This window comes from Cicer arietinum, chromosome 6 (assembly GCF_000331145.2).
Source record: "Cicer arietinum cultivar CDC Frontier isolate Library 1 chromosome 6, Cicar.CDCFrontier_v2.0, whole genome shotgun sequence".
In the NCBI taxonomy this organism is placed as follows: Eukaryota; Viridiplantae; Streptophyta; class Magnoliopsida; order Fabales; family Fabaceae; genus Cicer; species Cicer arietinum.
In genome coordinates this window covers 3,940,386-3,958,068 of record NC_021165.2, presented here as the reverse complement: position 1 = coordinate 3,958,068, position 17,683 = coordinate 3,940,386, and the positions used below count along the sequence as shown (strand labels likewise).

The 17,683-nt window shown below is 29.1% G+C and overlaps 1 protein-coding gene and 1 long non-coding RNA gene across 3 annotated transcripts; one reads left to right on the top strand and one right to left on the bottom strand.

The window, feature by feature from the left end:
* Positions 1-4,535: 4,535 nt before the first annotated feature.
* Positions 4,536-6,196, bottom strand: LOC140920952 (uncharacterized). The gene is made up of 2 exons (XR_012163725.1): positions 5,880-6,196; positions 4,536-4,767 (listed from the first exon to the last, which is right to left on the bottom strand). It is a non-coding gene; the product is annotated as an uncharacterized lncRNA (long non-coding RNA).
* An 894-nt stretch (positions 6,197-7,090) lies between these two features.
* Positions 7,091-17,389, top strand: LOC101506873 (galacturonokinase). 2 transcript variants are annotated; one of them, XM_012716715.3, is made up of 14 exons: positions 7,091-7,407; positions 8,124-8,237; positions 8,454-8,525; positions 8,735-8,778; positions 9,797-9,950; positions 12,363-12,428; positions 12,705-12,784; positions 13,276-13,375; positions 14,350-14,525; positions 14,950-14,990; positions 15,089-15,117; positions 16,131-16,200; positions 16,303-16,392; positions 16,744-17,046. In XM_012716715.3, exons 1-14 carry the CDS (start codon positions 7,375-7,377, stop codon positions 16,767-16,769), a joined length of 1,095 nt encoding a protein of 364 aa, XP_012572169.1. In that variant the 5' UTR covers positions 7,091-7,374; the 3' UTR covers positions 16,770-17,046. The 2 variants fall into 2 exon arrangements, with proteins under 2 accessions (XP_012572169.1, XP_012572168.1); XM_012716714.2 differs by lacking the exon at positions 16,744-17,046 and adding an exon at positions 17,065-17,389 and having other exon boundaries at positions 7,096-7,407.
* The last annotated feature ends 294 nt before the right edge of the window (positions 17,390-17,683 follow it).

Here is a 17,683-nt window from a genome sequence, read left to right as displayed (position 1 = left end):
TAAATAAATTTGACTTTCTTTAATGAAATAAAAGTTTGGTCTACATTGTGTCTATAGACATTTGTGAGTCATTTAGACCTATTTCCATTGCTAGATATGAGATTTTGTTGTTTTATTAGTCATTTTGACCACTTTGTCTTCCACTTTTTTAGGATAAACTTTGACCATTCTAAAAACCATTAAATGAGAATCTATAGTATTGGTCTTAGTGATACTATTTTAGAGACTAATTTTCAAATGATTTTTGAGTTTATTTACCACTCTATAAAGGATATATCTAAAGTTTGAACTATAATTAATTAATGCTCTAAAGTTTTTCTTCTTTTTTGAATTTCAATGTGGATTTTATTAGTCGAAAAATAAATGATGCAACTCATGTTTTATGTAAAAATAACACTCCCAATTTTTTTTTATCCATATAGCTTTTTGTATTGCTCGTTTGAGATATATCTTTTTTGCTATCTTACTTTAAGATAAGCTTATATCTATATTTAAAAAAATATATTTTGACATCAAATTTAAGACGCGGTATTTTGATACATTATATAAATACAAGTGAATGATGTGTGCAGATTTTGAAATCCAAATCGAAGAGAAAATATTACTAAATAAATAAAAATCGTATGTAAATAAAACATTCCGACGTTTATTGTGAAATATATTTTCTCATATTTAAAATATATTAAAACTTTTTTTAATGATATATGATTTGACATGCACACGTGTGAGTATATATAATTCAATTTGTACCGTCTTCATTTCTTTATTTTTTCAAAAGTTTCAACTTTGTTTTTCACTTTCTCTCTTAAGTAAGTTTGAACCTCTTTTAGTTGTTTATCCTGAATTTTTCACAACCCAAACATTAAATGAATTTTTCAAAAACCCAAACATTAAACATATATAAAACTAACAAACATTAATTTTTATTAAATTTTAAAAGTGAAATCTTTTAGTATATCATGAAATACATTAATTAATTTATTTTAAAATATGAGAGAAAAACAAGTTAGCATTGTTCAGTGTTTTCAAAATTCAATAATTATTGTTCACTTGTTTAGATATAATTAAATAATCATATTATAGTTTTAGTTTAAATGTTTCTCTAATCAACTCGATCTCATCTTAAATATATTAAAATTTAGCGTCGTAGTATCTGATTTATTTAGGATGTAGGCTAGGTCTGAAAAAGTTTGAAGATTTAAAACAACTTTTAATTATGAGTTTTGTTTTTATACAAAAACGAGACTCTTTTAAAATATTAAATAATAAAATAAAAATTACAAATTTTACAAAAATAAAATAAAATATATATATATATATATATCCCAATTAAATTTTAAATGTATATATCTTTTAGGATTTTAAAACATGTAACAAAATTTGTTTCTAATTGTCTATTAAAATTATTTTAATGTATATACTCTAAATTGTAAAAAAAAAAACATGAAAATAGTGGTATAATTTATATTTGAATGATGGACAAAAGTGGTAAAAACTTTAACTTTGCAAACTAAGATCCTGTTTGGGGTAGTTTTAAGTTTTCTGTTATGAAATTTTCAAAGATTAAAAGCAGTTTCAGTCTTATTATCAATTGATTGAAACTGTTTGCAAACTAAGATCCCGTTTGGCCAAAATTATCCGAGAAACTTTGTTTCGATATTTTCAAGAACAAATTTTTTGATTTTTTTAGAAAAATAGATATAAATTTTTAAAAATATTTGAAGAAAAAATGATTTAAAATATGTTTTGATTTTTTTCGATTTTTTTTTATGTTTTCTATATTTTATTTCGAGAAAACAAATTTAAATTTTTTTTTGAGTTAAGTGAAGTTAAAAAAAAATTAAAATTGTTAAACTGATTTTTAAATTAAATTTAATTAACTGAATTGTTTTAAATACGTGGTTCATTTCATGAATCATTTAATTAGTTTGAATATTTTTCATGCAATGCAATCCAATTTATTAATATGAATTAATTTTTATCTATATATTTTATTCATCTTTATTTTTAATAATATACTCCATGCCGAGCATATAACATATATCTGCTTTCAAAAAATTCATATAAGATATTGATATTTAAAAATGTGGATATTTAAAAATATCAATATTTGAGAGATTGAACTTTCAAATTTATTCGTGAAAATATGTTGCACACCCTACAAATAATATCAGTTTACTAATGTAACATGGTTAATTATAAGTAATTGTAATAACTGATTTGTGAATTACATCAGAAAAATATTGAATTATTATGAGAACAAAAATTGTACCAGAATAACAACACAAGTTTAATATGAATTTTTTCACGACGTTGCTATAAAAAATATTAAATATATTTTTAATCTCTACAAAATTATAAAATTTAAAATTTAATTATTTAAAAAATTATTTACTTTTTGTTCTTATTTTAATTTTATAAAGACTAAAAGTATAAGTTTTTTCAAATTAAAACCTTTTAAAAATAAAAATAAATAAACATTTTTTAGAGACTAAAAAGTTGAGAGTTTTTTTAAGAGATTAAAAGTAAAATTTTATATAGATTAAAATTTTATTTAACTCTTACAAAAATTATATATTCTAGGATTTTTCTGGATACAATAAGGACAAATTGAAGAACATATAAAACAAAATACTTTTTTTAAGAAATCAATTCTTAAGACATCAATATCTATAAAATGAGAGAGTCTAGGAGAAGAAATCATCTATTTAAATTTATTTTCACAATTAAAGTCGAATCATGCAAATAAATCAGAATGTTTATTGCCCTTTCACAACAAATCGACCAATTAAACATTCTAGGATATGATATCCTTATTCAATGAGTAACTATTAATATAATTACTTTGCTTGATAATTTATCGTATACATGAAACTTAACAAAATCCGACTATTAAATATCTTCATATTATGGAGAAAAAAAAACTTATATTATATTATCAAACATACAAAAGTTTAAAAAACTTAAACATTTATAAGTTTTTTGAACAAAATATATATAGCTTATAATCTTATTATCTATATTCAATTGTTTATTATTAATTTAATAATAACATGTTTGTGGCTGTCCATCGGAACTTTGCCATTAATTGCTATGGGATCATTTAAATTTCGTTGTCGCAATAGTCTCTACCACCCATCACTCTATTATTAAAATAATAATAATAAATAAATGATTTATTTTATATATATTAAATTTATTTTTAAACAAATATAAAAAATAGTTCTTTTAATTAATTAAAAAACAATATTTTTCTTTCTAAAACTTTTAATTGTTTTTAAAATAATACATTAAACAGTTTTTTTAAGTAATATTTTGAAAATTTATTATTTTAACAGAAAATACAGTTTTTTAAATAATTAATAAAATTATTATTTAGAAGTAACAAAAATTAATATTGGAGGTATATAATTTATTAAAGTAGTAAAAATAGTTAATAGACTAATTAGATGAATATCCATCCATAAATATATAAATGAATGAATTGAATTTTATGTTTGATGGCCAAATTAGATTGAAATTTGTTTAACTAAATTTTAGTGGATTTGAATGGATTAATCAATATTTCAATCAATCCATTAACATCTAAATTCATTTGTTTGTTTTGCCATCCCTACAAAAGAAGTGACACATAGATGTTAAATGAATTAGACAGAGAAATAATACATAAAAGACATGCATATCTTTTATTTAAATGAGACTTTATAAACTCAATCATTTATATTGATTTAAATCAGTGTTGTTTTTACTCTCACATATTTTTCTTCTTCTTATTATTATATATATATATTTTGCTAATTTATCCTCGTTCTTTTTATGAAAGTATAAAATAACCACTTATAACTTTTTAATTGGACACCAAATTTATTCTTTACTATTTTAAATAAATACAAAGAAAAACAAAACATACCTTTTTATTTGGACAAAATAAATCCCCATTTACTACTTTTGAAGATTTCATATTTTACGTGATAAGAAAAAATAAATTACATATTTATTCTTATTTATATATATATTTTTTAAAATGATTGATTCTTTTATTCATAACAAAAAAATATACAATGTCAATTTACCCCCAACTAAAAATAAGTGACTGTATATTAACAAGTCTCATATATGTAATAATTTATGAACCGTCAGTTAACGTGCAATTATATAATATAACTATATAATTAATGACTCATATTAACTAACTCTATAAAATTAATCTACACAAAACTTTATGTCTATATGTATATACATAATTGAGATCTGACTCCAGATCCAACTCGGTGTCGAGTAAACAACTTAGTGAGTCGGTAATGGATACAACGTGTAAGAGATAATTGTTTTCCAATTTTTATACAAGTATTTTGTTTAAGAATGTTATCACTTTAAGCAAAGAGGTGAGTCAAACATAAATTCTATTTGAATTGACAAAAACCAAAAACGAAAAAACTATAAGTTAAATGTAATTAATTATTTTAACCCTGATGCACGACTTCCAAAAATAATTAATACACTTCTAAAAAAAAATTAACTTATCGTTTTAACACTGACGTTTAAAATGTAATTAATTATTTCAGTCATAATTCAAATAACATTATCACATTTACTTAATACACTTCTAATAAAAATAGACTTTGTAGACTTCAAAATAGCTGCAATTTACATCAGACTAAACAAACGTTACAAAAAAATGGTCTTCGATCAAAGAGGCCTACTAAAAAAATAAATATAGTCGAGAATCGAATCTACTAACATAGTTCTACTCAGCTGCCGGCGAATCTGAAAAAAATAAACAACATAAAAGGGTAAGTCACAAAGACTTAGTGAGGAGACAACAACCACCATCAATTTGAAGGGAAACACAAAAGACGCGAATAACTGCTTTACAATTTGACGGCAATTATGTTAAACAATATTACTTAAAAATCTAGAAAATTCTAAATTTAAATATATACACATATATAGTCATTAAACTTATAATTTAACCGTTCGAACAGAAATATTAAAAATCCAATTAATAATGAAGCGAAATCAAAATGAACAACCTTAAAATCATCATAAAAATCAAACAAGTAACAATACAATTTTTTTAGAACCAAGAGGCAGCTTCATCTCATTGATAGCCCTTTCCTCTTAAGGGTGACATTTTTCTTAGGGGTGGCTCCATCTAACGAATATCCCTTTCCTCTCAATTCTGCAAGGCATCATCACATATCAATTAGGGAGCTTACATCTTGTTTATAGCCTTCTCCTCCTACGAATGACATTTTTCATAGGGGCGGCTCCATCTAACGGGTAACTCTTTCTAATCAAAACGAGGTAACTAGGTGCACCTAACGCAGTTAACGATTTAATAATTATGACAACGATTTCTCTAAACACATATTTAAAACCATTTCATCGTAATTCATGGAAAACATACTCAATCACATAACAATTTAATATTTAAATACTTTAACTTATACGTAAATCAAACTAATAATATATTATATAACAACGACCATTAAATTAAATAATTGACGAAACCGAGATAAATTTCAAAGGTTGTGTTCCCCAATTTTTTCAATAAATACTTTAGTATATAAAACAAGTAAAATAATAATAATAGCATTATAAAAAAAATATGACGATGACCGTCTTCAACTCACAACTACAGAGAATCATCTAAATTTGCTCTCCAACAACTCTCAGAGTAACCGGTAGGGTCTCAGCTGACAAATTTGAGTATCAAAAATATTTCCAAGACTTTAGAAAAATTTATTCTAAAGTTTAGCTAACTCTAAGAAACCATAAAATCATTTAAATATATATACTCTAAGCACAAAATAAGATTTTGAAATAAAACTATATTTTTCTATGAATTCATACTACGATTAGAGTTGTGCATTTACCTCAATGACTCTCAGTAAACAACTCTTAGGAGATTGATACCCTTTTCCCTAGAACACAAACCCTAACTCAAAAATCATAATCAAGAGAATTTGTAGGAAATCCTAACCAAGAGAATTTGTAGGAGTATGAACAATTATGCTTGTAAGGATGTTAAATTCATTTCGAAGGGGCTGAGGGTTTGAGTATTATAGAGAGAGAAGAAGCAAATAGAATGGAAAGAAAAAAAAAACAGCAACAAGCATGGGGGAGTGCTCTGCTGAGAGGGAGAGAGAGAAGAAAGAAAAAAAGAATGAATAAAAAAAAATGAGGTGAAGTAGAAAAAGAAGTTTAGTTTTTTATTTAATTACTATTATAATATTATTATTATTTTCTTTTGTCTTATATTTACACGTGCTTGTCAAATATGATTACACTTTATATTAATAATAAAAATCTATCAATGGATTAAAAATAATTTGTTAAAATGAATTATCTATTTATTTTAATTATTATATATTTTAAAATGGTTATAAAAATCTTAAATGGCATTTATCCTGGAAAAATATAACAGCAATTTACAATTTTCGACGACTGTTGTCGACATAGAGTCGTGATGAGATGATTCACCAAAAATGAAAACGAGGTTTGATGTGATTGATTGCTGTGGGTAGTGAAGAGGAATTTGGATCCGTGCTATCACAAATATGCGCCGTTGCGCACTCACCCCATCGAGTACGGACTACCGTTCAACTTCGACACTTTAGAAATAGAGGATATTTTTATATTTTTTTTAAAATCGAAAAATTCCGAGTCTTCTTTTTTAACCATTTCCAAAATGTTGACTATACAAATGCGTGTAGTTGTGAATGCATTGGATTCAAATCCAAGTGAAGTGACGTCAAAAACTAGCTAAATGAACCACTCTAACGCGATTGGAGCTCAAATGATTATTTCTTAGAGTGGTTTCAAAGTTAAACATGAATTAACAAAATTGATTAATTAATAAATGTATATATTTTTAACTCTATTGTTATTAAAAAAAAAGATTTTAATAATTTAGAGTTTAATAAAAAAATGATTAAAAATTGTTTTAGTTAGAATTTAAATCTGAATTTTTTTGAATGATTCATTTTTTACTTAATGTCTTTGTATCAATAAATTAACTTTGTTAATTTATTTTTGTTAACAAGTGAATAGAGTATTGCCCAGTCAATAAAAAGTAGTGTTTTAACCAGGAATGAAGTAATTATTGATGAATACTTTGCTTAAATCCAACACTACTCTAAGAAACTGGTTAAGACAAGATTAAAAAGTGAATGTATTGCAATTGCAACAGATTTTGGCGCTTCACCAACCATTCACCAAATGCTAATCTCGTTCACGTTTTTTAATGTGATACAATCACCATCTTCATGTCACGTGCATGCATAGTTCATCCCACGCTTCTTCTATTGTGAGTTTTCCGATCTCATTTCTTCTCTCCGTTTCTAAATCCTCACGACGTCGTTCCCGGAGATGGCAGGGCTTTCTTGGCCTTCTCAATCAGAGGTATAGATCTCTTCGCTTATTTCCTCTTCGATTTTTTTTTCATTGCTTCATCACTCATCATATTTGCGCATTGTTTCGATTTGATTCAACGTATTGCTGTTTTTTACGCTCTGAAACTGTTTGTTAGCTAATACTTAAGACGACTCTGAATTTTTTTTATCGATCTTCTTGCATTGACCTATTTAGTTGGAAATTGATATTTTCACGCATATTTTTTTATTCACCTAACTTCATTAGTTCCATATGGATCGGTAACTGTCAACTATCATTTGCATATTTTGCTTGATCTATTGGTAACACCTTTGTATTGTGAATCTGTGATGGTAGGAAAGGTAAATTTATAGGGTTTTGGATTGTATTATTTTATTGAATAATGAGATTCATTGATGTTGAGTAATTTAGGAGTCTCTGGTGACTGATATTAATTAATTCATTGATCTTGAATTATGTTCAGCATGATTCATAATTTTTACTGTCAACTTTTATAACCTGTAATGTGGCTTCACTGGTTGTTCTTGTTTTTGAAGAAATTTGTAAATTGAGGATATAATATTTCAATGGAAGCGGAAATTACTGAAAAATACGAAGAGAACTTGAATTAAAGTTGGAGTGGATGAAGCATTTCCTTTTGATTGATCAAATCTAATTTTTCTCATTGATTCAATATTCTTTGATACTCGGTGATTAAGATCTGTATGTAAATTTGTAATCTGCAGCTAAATGAAATGAGAGAGAAAGTTTCTGAAATGGCAAAGGTGAAGAAAGAGGAAGTTCGAGTTGTAGTATCGCCCTATCGAATTTGTCCTTTGGGGGCACATATTGATCATCAGGTAATTTTATAAATCTCTCTGTTTTGTTATTGCTAATGAAACTCAGTGATTGACTTTGAGAATGTTTTGTACGGAAACTTTTGATTAAGCGTTAGGTAGTACTAGAGCACTGGGACCAGGAAGATAAATTTCTAATGTTCATTTATTAGCCTAAATTCTCTAAAGTTTCACTTTAAATTTGACTGAGTAAGTTCTCTTGCACTTTGGTGTCTGCAGGGGGGGACTGTTTTAGCTATGACTATAGATAAGGGAATCCTTCTGGGGTTTACTCCTTCTAAAACTGATCAGGTAAAATTCGATCATGTTCTCAATTATTTATCTTTAAAAACACGAGAAAGCATCTGGAAATTGCTTTTGTTTTTTTCAATTAGCAGCTAAGCATATCATTAAACACTACAGTGCTGTTTAATTGGCCATTCTCTCTCTCTCTCACACACACACACTTATTTCATGCTGCCTTTGCCTGTGATGAATGATCTGTGAGGCTATTTTTGTAGATTGTAATTCAGTCAGGACAGTTTCAAGGAGAAGTTAAGTTCAGGTATGTGGTTAGTGACCATAATAAGGCTTGCTGTTACTTAATGTTTGTGTTTTTTTATTAAATTTCGAAAGTTCTCTTTCGTTGCTCATAAAAACATGCAGAGTTCCAACAACACATTTTTAAATACACTTTTATTGGGCAATGTTCATGGGGTACCACTAAACCACATGGATCCCACTTCTTATTTAGCACAACCTACTCCTTATTCGGTGGGATCCTCGTTAATTTCATACAATAATAAAGAGTATATTGAAAATAGCGAGTGAGAAAAGATGTTAACATTTCTCAATATTATCTTGGGTGAACGAAAGTAATTCAGATGCACATGCACGAAGGGTAGGAATTCAGATCCTCGTTAATTATGACAATAATTTGATAAAAGTCAAACTATTTTATTAACCTGACGATTATGATTAATTGTTAGTGTAAAATATGATTTATTGATCCTGTAAAATTAACGGTGTAATAATTTGATTTAAGTATAAAAACATCTATTTAAAATTAAGTTAGATTGTATCTCAAATAAAAAAAAGGTTAGATTTATTGATTTAGTTCAACTGAAAATTTTTTATGATTATTTGATTTGATTTTTATATCTTTAAATAAAATTTACAACTCATATAATTGAAATATAGATCGAAAATTTTAATTTATTTTATAACTGAATTTGATCATAATATAAATTAGATCAAGTTTTGTTGACTAAATTATAAATTAAATGTATCTTTGTAAAAATGCCGTAGTATATTTTTTTTAAAAATATTAGAGACTTTGTGGTTGTGGTGGCCTATGTCTATGATAAGATCTGACACTGCTGGTGAAGAATCAAGGCTCTTATGTAATCATGACACCAAATATTTAAGACTTAGTACCAAACTGCCAATGGAGCTACTAGCTTGTCGACATTTTAACTACCACTCTGATAACGAGCTACTTCATTTTTCATTGCATAATTTTGGACTTCCTAAATAACACTATAATTTTCCCAATGTTGAGTGAAGTGGTTGGTATTTGATAGAGTTGGCGAGATTCAGCTGCCAAGGCAAACTACTAAGACAAAACATGATAACTCGGCAGAGAATTCTTCCGAGCTACCGGAACAATGTAATTGGGGGCGCTATGCTAGAGGAGCCGTATTTGCACTACAGAGTAGGGGGCACAATATTTCAAAGGTAAGAGACAACACCATGATGATTTACCTTTCTGTTTAGTGTTTACCTCCCATCCTAAGCTTGCGTTATACATAGACAGCTGCTTTCAATGATAGTTTAAGCTGTACTTATCTTTTATTAGAGTATTTTCAATTGAATATCTTGGCTCTACAGTTTACTCGGACCATATATTTTTTTTAAGGTATACTTGATACCTGGTTACCCCTAAGCTCCATGTTCTGTATATTTGTGGGAAAAAAGACCTATCCATTCTATATTATGGTATTGTCTTGGGATGGACCTGAGGACCACTAGTTTGTTGTCAACTTCCATGTTTGATTTTGTGACACAAGTCAACCGATAAATCAAACCACAACTCTTTTCAATACTTTTTTTTACTGTGACTAAAATCTTAAATATTCCCTCTCTCTTAGTGTTAAAAATCAATTCAGCTAAGAAATTTTGCATATGCTAGTATGATATGATCCTTACTACTTATGCATTTTGCTAAATATTGACGTTAACTTCCAGCGTGAATTGCATTGTATTTTCACGGGGAAAATAAAGTCTTATTTTATCAGCATGAAACTAAGAGGCTAATGATTTAATTATAAAGTATGAGGTTTTGTTTGACATTACCTATTTAATCTTGAAAAGATGAAACATAAGGATGAGAATTAGACCCAGATTCAATGAGTACCCGCAAAAAAATCCATAATAGACAGGGTAAAACCCCACATAATGGATATGGATACGGGGACGAGTAGTTACCCGCAAAACTAAGCGGATATGGGCGGGTACTATAGTACCCACTCCGCTCCGCACTCGCACTTATATAAATATATTATTTATTTATTTATTTATTATATTAGTGTTTAATTTAATTAATTATTTTCTTTTATGTTTTAACATATATTAATATCATTGAGCCACTACAATATTTATAATCGAAATATAAACGTTTGCAAACTTTTTAAGAATTTGATTATGATGAATATGTAAATAATTGTGACTTTATAACTATGAGTTATATCTTATTACTCGTGACTTTATAATTATAAATGCAACTTCCTATCAGTTGTACCGATCTCGAATAATATTGTCCTAGGGCTTGCAACTTCATAAAGTATTATTATGGACATTTGAATCTGTATTGTAAAGAGTGTTCATTTGAAATGTTTTGAGTTAAAAAATGTTTTGGTTTCTAATATTTTATGATTGGATTTAAAATATTTGAATAATTTTTAAATTTAATCACAACAATATCATTTATTTATCGATCTATTTTGGTTAAAGCGTGAGTAATAGGTATGAGTACGAGCACTTAGGTATCCAGGTACAAGTATTGAAATTGATACTCAAGAGGGTACGTTACAGATATTAGTATTTTTTTAAACTACAGATACGAGGACAGATACTATAATATCCTATTCAAACCCTACCCATGGCCATCCCTAATGGCACACAAATATACCACAATACCAACAAAAAAAAAGTTTCAACTGAACTAGACATAAGAAGTAATTATAGCTTGAAATGACCAAAGGATGATTTGTAGTAATCAGAAAGAACTTGAGTCAAGAGGCTGGTTTATTTTTCCATGCAATCATGCATAAGCAAATACACTAAAAAAGACACTCAGAAATCAACGTAAGTGTCTAAGAAGAACAAATGGAGATTTTTTTAAATGCTGAGCATTGATTAGGTAGGGTAAAGGAAGTTTTATATTATGGTTAAATTATTTTTCAATAGATCCTATGTGAGTCTCGTATGAGACTCTTTTCAGCACATTTTTTATGTTTTATTATAATATAACATATATAAAGGTGATACCCTATTTTGTTGTAGCCTATTTTCATTCCAAGTTTGCCCTTAGTTTGAGATGGTTATTTTTCAACAAAAAGAATTACAATAACCAACATTTTCAGTTCCAATTTTTCTATGCTTCCTATGGTTACCAAAAGAAATGAGTAATTAACTACTATTAGCCTCTCATTCATTCTGTTCTTTTCCAATCAACCAAATAACATTTAAAAATAAAATTGTTTAACTAACAAATGAAACATATAAAATGCACGATTAACTTATAAATTGTAATCAAAATTATGCAAAAATATACACAAATTAACACAATAAAAAAGGGGACAGATGGACACGGGAACATACTGTTCGTCTGGACGCTAGTGTACTTAAATAAACATGAATTTATCTGTCACCTTGATCCTGCCTAGCACGTACTGGTTGTTCTGGAGTAATATTAGACAGGTGTAGTGTTGGTCTAACTCTAAATACCTTTTCTCAAACCTTGTGGCCAGAAAATAAGAAACTAGTTGTAATTTATTTATGGCTCTCTTGTAATGAAGATCATTGCATGCAAGTGATTTCCATTGTTTTGAAATATATACCCATCCCTACTTGTCACAATGTTTACAGGGTATCATTGGATACATACATGGTTCTGAAGGTCTGGACAGTTCGGGCTTAAGCTCTTCTGCTGCAGTAAGTAACAATTCTCCCCACCTATTGTCTCTTTGTTTTGGTTCTTTACATTATGAAAAGTCTGGACGAAAGGCCCTTGTAATGATAATTGAAATGGAGTTCATCAGAACTTGGATCGAGCTAGTTTAGCTTATTGGGCAAGATTCAATTTTATTTAATTTGTTTAGTTAATTAGCTGCTCATTTTGGGTTTCTTTCTGAATATACCCTGATATATCCACCATTGCTCATGTCTCTCTGATTTTATAATGGGGACTTCAACTTTAATTTTTGACAGGTTGGAGTAGCTTACCTCTTAGCTTTGGAACATGCAAATGATTTAGCAATATCTCCTACTGAAAATATTGAATACGATAGGTAAGGGTTATCAAATCTTTGGAGACATTACAATGCATTCTTCTTTACCCATGGGTACATGTATGAATCAACGTCGTCATCCCAATTTACTTTTATTATTAATGTCATGTCAGAGACGTCAACTCATATGAAAAACCAATACAAAAAATCACATAGCTTGAATACCTTTTGAAGTCAGTATTTATGTCTCTTCTTTAGAAAAGTGGCATGGAAACCCTCAAATACCTTTTTCCTTTAACTACCTTGGTATTTAGTCGCTAGAAAGGGAAATATGATTTTCATACCTCCACTTATAACAGTTTTGTTAGACCTTTGTATGCCAGCTAGTTTGACTGTATCGTAAAAAATGCTTTAAAAGTGTTACCATCAAAGTTTGAAATTAATGTTGCCTCCATCATTTCAGTCATTGCAGAGGTTACAGATAAGCTACTGAGATATTTTTTAATTGTCTTGTAATATCATCCCTCTAAGTGTTACATTTCTCATTATAGGTTGATTGAAAATGAATATTTGGGTCTGAAAAATGGAATAATGGACCAATCAGCTATATTACTTTCAAGCCATGGTTGTTTGATGTGCATGAATTGCAAGGTAATATCTGTATAGTGTATTCTTGTTGCAAGTTCGAATCGTACTTTTATTTTTTACAGCACATATCCATCAGTTGCATTGCAGAGTTGATGTCTGGCATCATGTTGTTCATGTACCATTTGTTTCCCAACCTTCCTATTGCATCTGTAGTATTTTTCTTCTATGCATGTTCCTTTTTGTCTTTTACACCTTTATAGGAGGCTGTACTGATGGAGCCTGTGTTTTAGAAGAATTTGGATGGGAAGGTCATTTTAAACCAGATTTGCCCATATCTCTACCCCTCTAGAAATAAATTGCACAGAATATCATTCATCTGAATCCAGAGGCAATAATTTATGTACATTCCACTATGTTCCACAACGCCGAATTCTTTAATTTTCTGGGATATTAGTGAATTCACCAAACGCTTGGGATAGGGAAACTGAAATTATCAACCGTAAAACTTAAAATTGCTGCTAACTTGTAGGACAAGTATTTGTATCACAAATTTAAAGATTGTTTCACAAACTTATGCGCACTGCCGTTTTTTTTTCCCACTCTTTTTAGTAAGTGGTTGATTAATTGTCATGAAAATTCAAAAGTATTTTGTTTGCACTTTGGGACAAGGATGTGTTAGATATCTATTACAGTATAAATAACAAAAATTTCTTGTAAGCAAAATAATTAAATAAAAAAAAAATCCACTATTTAATGTTCTATTCATAACATTAGCCACCTTTTGACTTCCTTAAAATAAATCTGATGTTCATATTTCATAGCTGATAATTACTTAATAGTCTGCATTATGAGCTTTATTCTTCTCTTCTTTCGTGTTCTTACATAGTTGGCTTCTTTGGTTGGATCACTTTCTTTGGTTTGGAATATCTGGTGTATAAACTGTTTTCACGTATAAGAAAATAAATGCATTTTAATAACTACAAAACAATGTTATCATTGTCACTCCTCTGTTTCATGTCGTAGTTTGGCATATGCAGACGAAAGAATATAAGCTTATTCAGCGGCCAAAGGTGCAAGATTACAAAGAGAGTGAAAAGCCGAAAGCAACCAAAATGTTGCTGGCTCGTTCTGGGCTGAGGCATGCTTTGACTAACAACCCTGGATATAATAGGCGAGTGACAGAATGTAAAGAGGCTGCACAAATTCTTCTCGAGTAAGTTTTTCTATTTTTACTTCTTTCATAAATATATTACTGTGGTCATTCATATTTTTTTAACAATGACTTGAGTTTCCTTTACACATATTGCATGCAAAACAGTGGATATTTCTGAAGTTTAGCCTCTTAAGAACTCTTGCCATCATAATATGTCAACGTTAAACTTTATAAGTCCGAAAGGTTATAATTTAATTACTTCCAAAGAAGTTATGTTTTGAGATTAAATCCTAAAAACTATTGTAAGAACCAACATTCAGATTTGTGAAAACTGTATAAAACACTTTCAATTTGAAACTTGTGCATCAAAAGAAAAATACCAAAAGCACATACATCCTAACGCTTACTTTTAATTTCTTTCCAAGAGAATTTGGTGTAATAATCAATGTTCAAGAGTTTATGTTATTTTTTATTCACCCTGCAGAGCATCTGGAGATTATGAAGGGGAGCCCATCCTATCAAACGGTCACTATTTTGACTCCTCACTTTTGAACTAAATTATTATCTCTTTTATAAAAATCGCTAACTATTCTAAATTATTTTCTGCATTTTCCACCAAGCAGTTGCACCAGAAGTTTATGAGGCTCACAAGGTAAAAAGCATTTACACGCTGAATCTGGTCAAATAAGAATTTACCCGATTATGGTTAATTTGTATGGTATAATGCAAACGATGTCTTCGTTGATGTTGATGTATACAAGCTTAATTGAACAGACATGAACTCATAGTTCTAGTGGAATAAAAGTAACTTCTTTTTATAAGAAAACAATTTTATTGTGTAAGTTCAGAATAGTAGAGAACAAACTTCAGTAGTTCTCTTTTTTATGCACTATGATATCAAAACTCATCACTCATGTGATGTTGTGCAGAGATACAGAAGTTCTGGAAAACCTTCAATGTCATTGGAAACTAAGATGCATAAACTAATTGAAAAAATTGAATTGGCACATATCATTTTCATAGAAAAAAAAAAAGAGCTCTTGTGGTATTCTGAACTCTTGACATGTAAACCATTTTCCATATAAAAAATAATTACTCTTCTTAAGCTCCTCACAATAGATATTGGGTGAAATTGAGAAAAATATTTTTGGGTTAATGAAGAGCAAATATGGTTTTCTGAAAGTGAAAACATACGGCCTATAATCATTGAATTTATCTTTGCTTTATGTAGTTATCGTTGGACCTATAGAAAATGTGATGATTTGATATTTGCAATTCATACTGAGTCGGAGTTCCCTTAGAGCACAAACAGCACAATGAAAAACTCACATGGGAAGTAGTATATGTTAGAATTTTTGCATTCAGCTTTAGAAAGCTCTCATGCATTCATGTTAATGCTCTCCGAGGTAGAAATGGCAGATTCCATATGACAATTTTAACGGCACTTATGGTTTTGCCAATAAATTGTTATGTCGACATTTTTTATAATAGACTGTTGTCCCGCCATAGTTTCCTCCCATGTTAGTTAATCTAATGGGTCATGTATTACTTGTTCTAGGTTTTTTACTACTGTTTTATGTTTTCTTCATACTTGTCTCATTCTTATAACTTAATTCCATTTATGATTTTAGCATAATCAAGTAGTCCTACATGTTATTTGTGCAGTGCAAATTAAAACCCGATCTAGCCAAAAGAGCGGATCATTATTTCTCAGAGAATATGCGTGTTGTGAAAGGTACAATCCGTCTTATTGCTGCAATAAATTTCAGCTTCATAGGTGAGTTTGTATTCCACTCAGCTCATGTGATTTAATGTAATTCATTTATGTTTAACCCAGGAATTGAGGCTTGGGAAATGGGAAATTTAGAAGATTTTGGAATTCTCATGGCTGCTTCTGGTCGGAGTTCCATTCAAAATTATGAATGTGGTATAACCTTAATCCGAAAGTTCTTAGTTGAAATATTCTGAAATTCCAATCTGAATGTGGTATAGTTGATAATAGTCGTGTTGAACAAATTTTAATTGCTTCATAAGTCAGATTCATCTTGTTAAAAACTCTTCAATTACTGCAAGTTATTCAGGTTGGGAGTTTCACTGATGGTTGTGCATAAAAGCATTGCTATTATAGATTCGAGGTTTAGTTCTTAACCAGCCCCTTTGAGTTGGCAGATATAAAAATGCAAAAATCTACATCCAGTATCAATTTCTTCTAGTTTAACCAGCCCCTTTGAGTAAATATTGAATATTGATGATAATGTGAAATGATGTGTCTACCAAGGTTGTGAACCAATGAGTAAATATTGAATATTGATGATAACTTTATGTTACGAGTAAAATATTTGAATTTATCAAATTCATATGGAACCTGTGCACGGAGGAAGCTTTACAGCATAAGTTCCTTACATTTAACTAAACCAAATTTCAGATGACAAGTGTTTAATTTGGTTTCATTTTGATTTTGGTGTATATGAGCTTTAAAAGTAATATTTCCTTATGTTCACAAGACATGAACTTACTTGCACATTTTGACCTCTGATAATTTTATGTTACGAGTAAATATTGAATATTGATGATAATGTGAAATGATGTGTCTACCAAGGTTGTGAACCAATGATTCAACTGTATGAGATCCTTTTGAGGGCTCCTGGTGTATTGGGAGCACGTTTCAGTGGCGCTGGGTTTAGAGGATGCTGTATTGCACTTGTGGAAGAACGCCTTGCTACTGAAGCTGCATCATTTGTGAGGAGAGAATATCTCAAGGTCCAACCTGAGTTAGCTAGTCAAATAAGCAGAGATACTGCAGTTTTAGTATGTGATTCTAGTGATTGTGCACGTGTAATTTGAACAGCATTTTTATTGTCACTTCACGTTAATAGCAGCTATTATTCTCATTCTAATTCATCAAATTTTGTGCATTCTTTTCATTCTCTGTGTTGCCTTGAGGTTCATAATCAACTTTAAATTTACGAATATAACGCAACATAGAGTTAATTAATAGCCCTGCAAAATGCAAACAAAGGAAAGAAGTTGAATTAATTTCCAAGGAAAGCCTAGTCTAACCCATTGAAGGCACACTTTGTATCGTCTTTTTAGCCTAGTCTATTTCTTTGTAAATGAAATTCATAGCTGACGTTTTTTATATCTTCTTTTAATGCAAATTTTAATACGTTTGTTACTATAAGTTAGTGTTATGCAGTGGATAAGAATAAAATCATCGA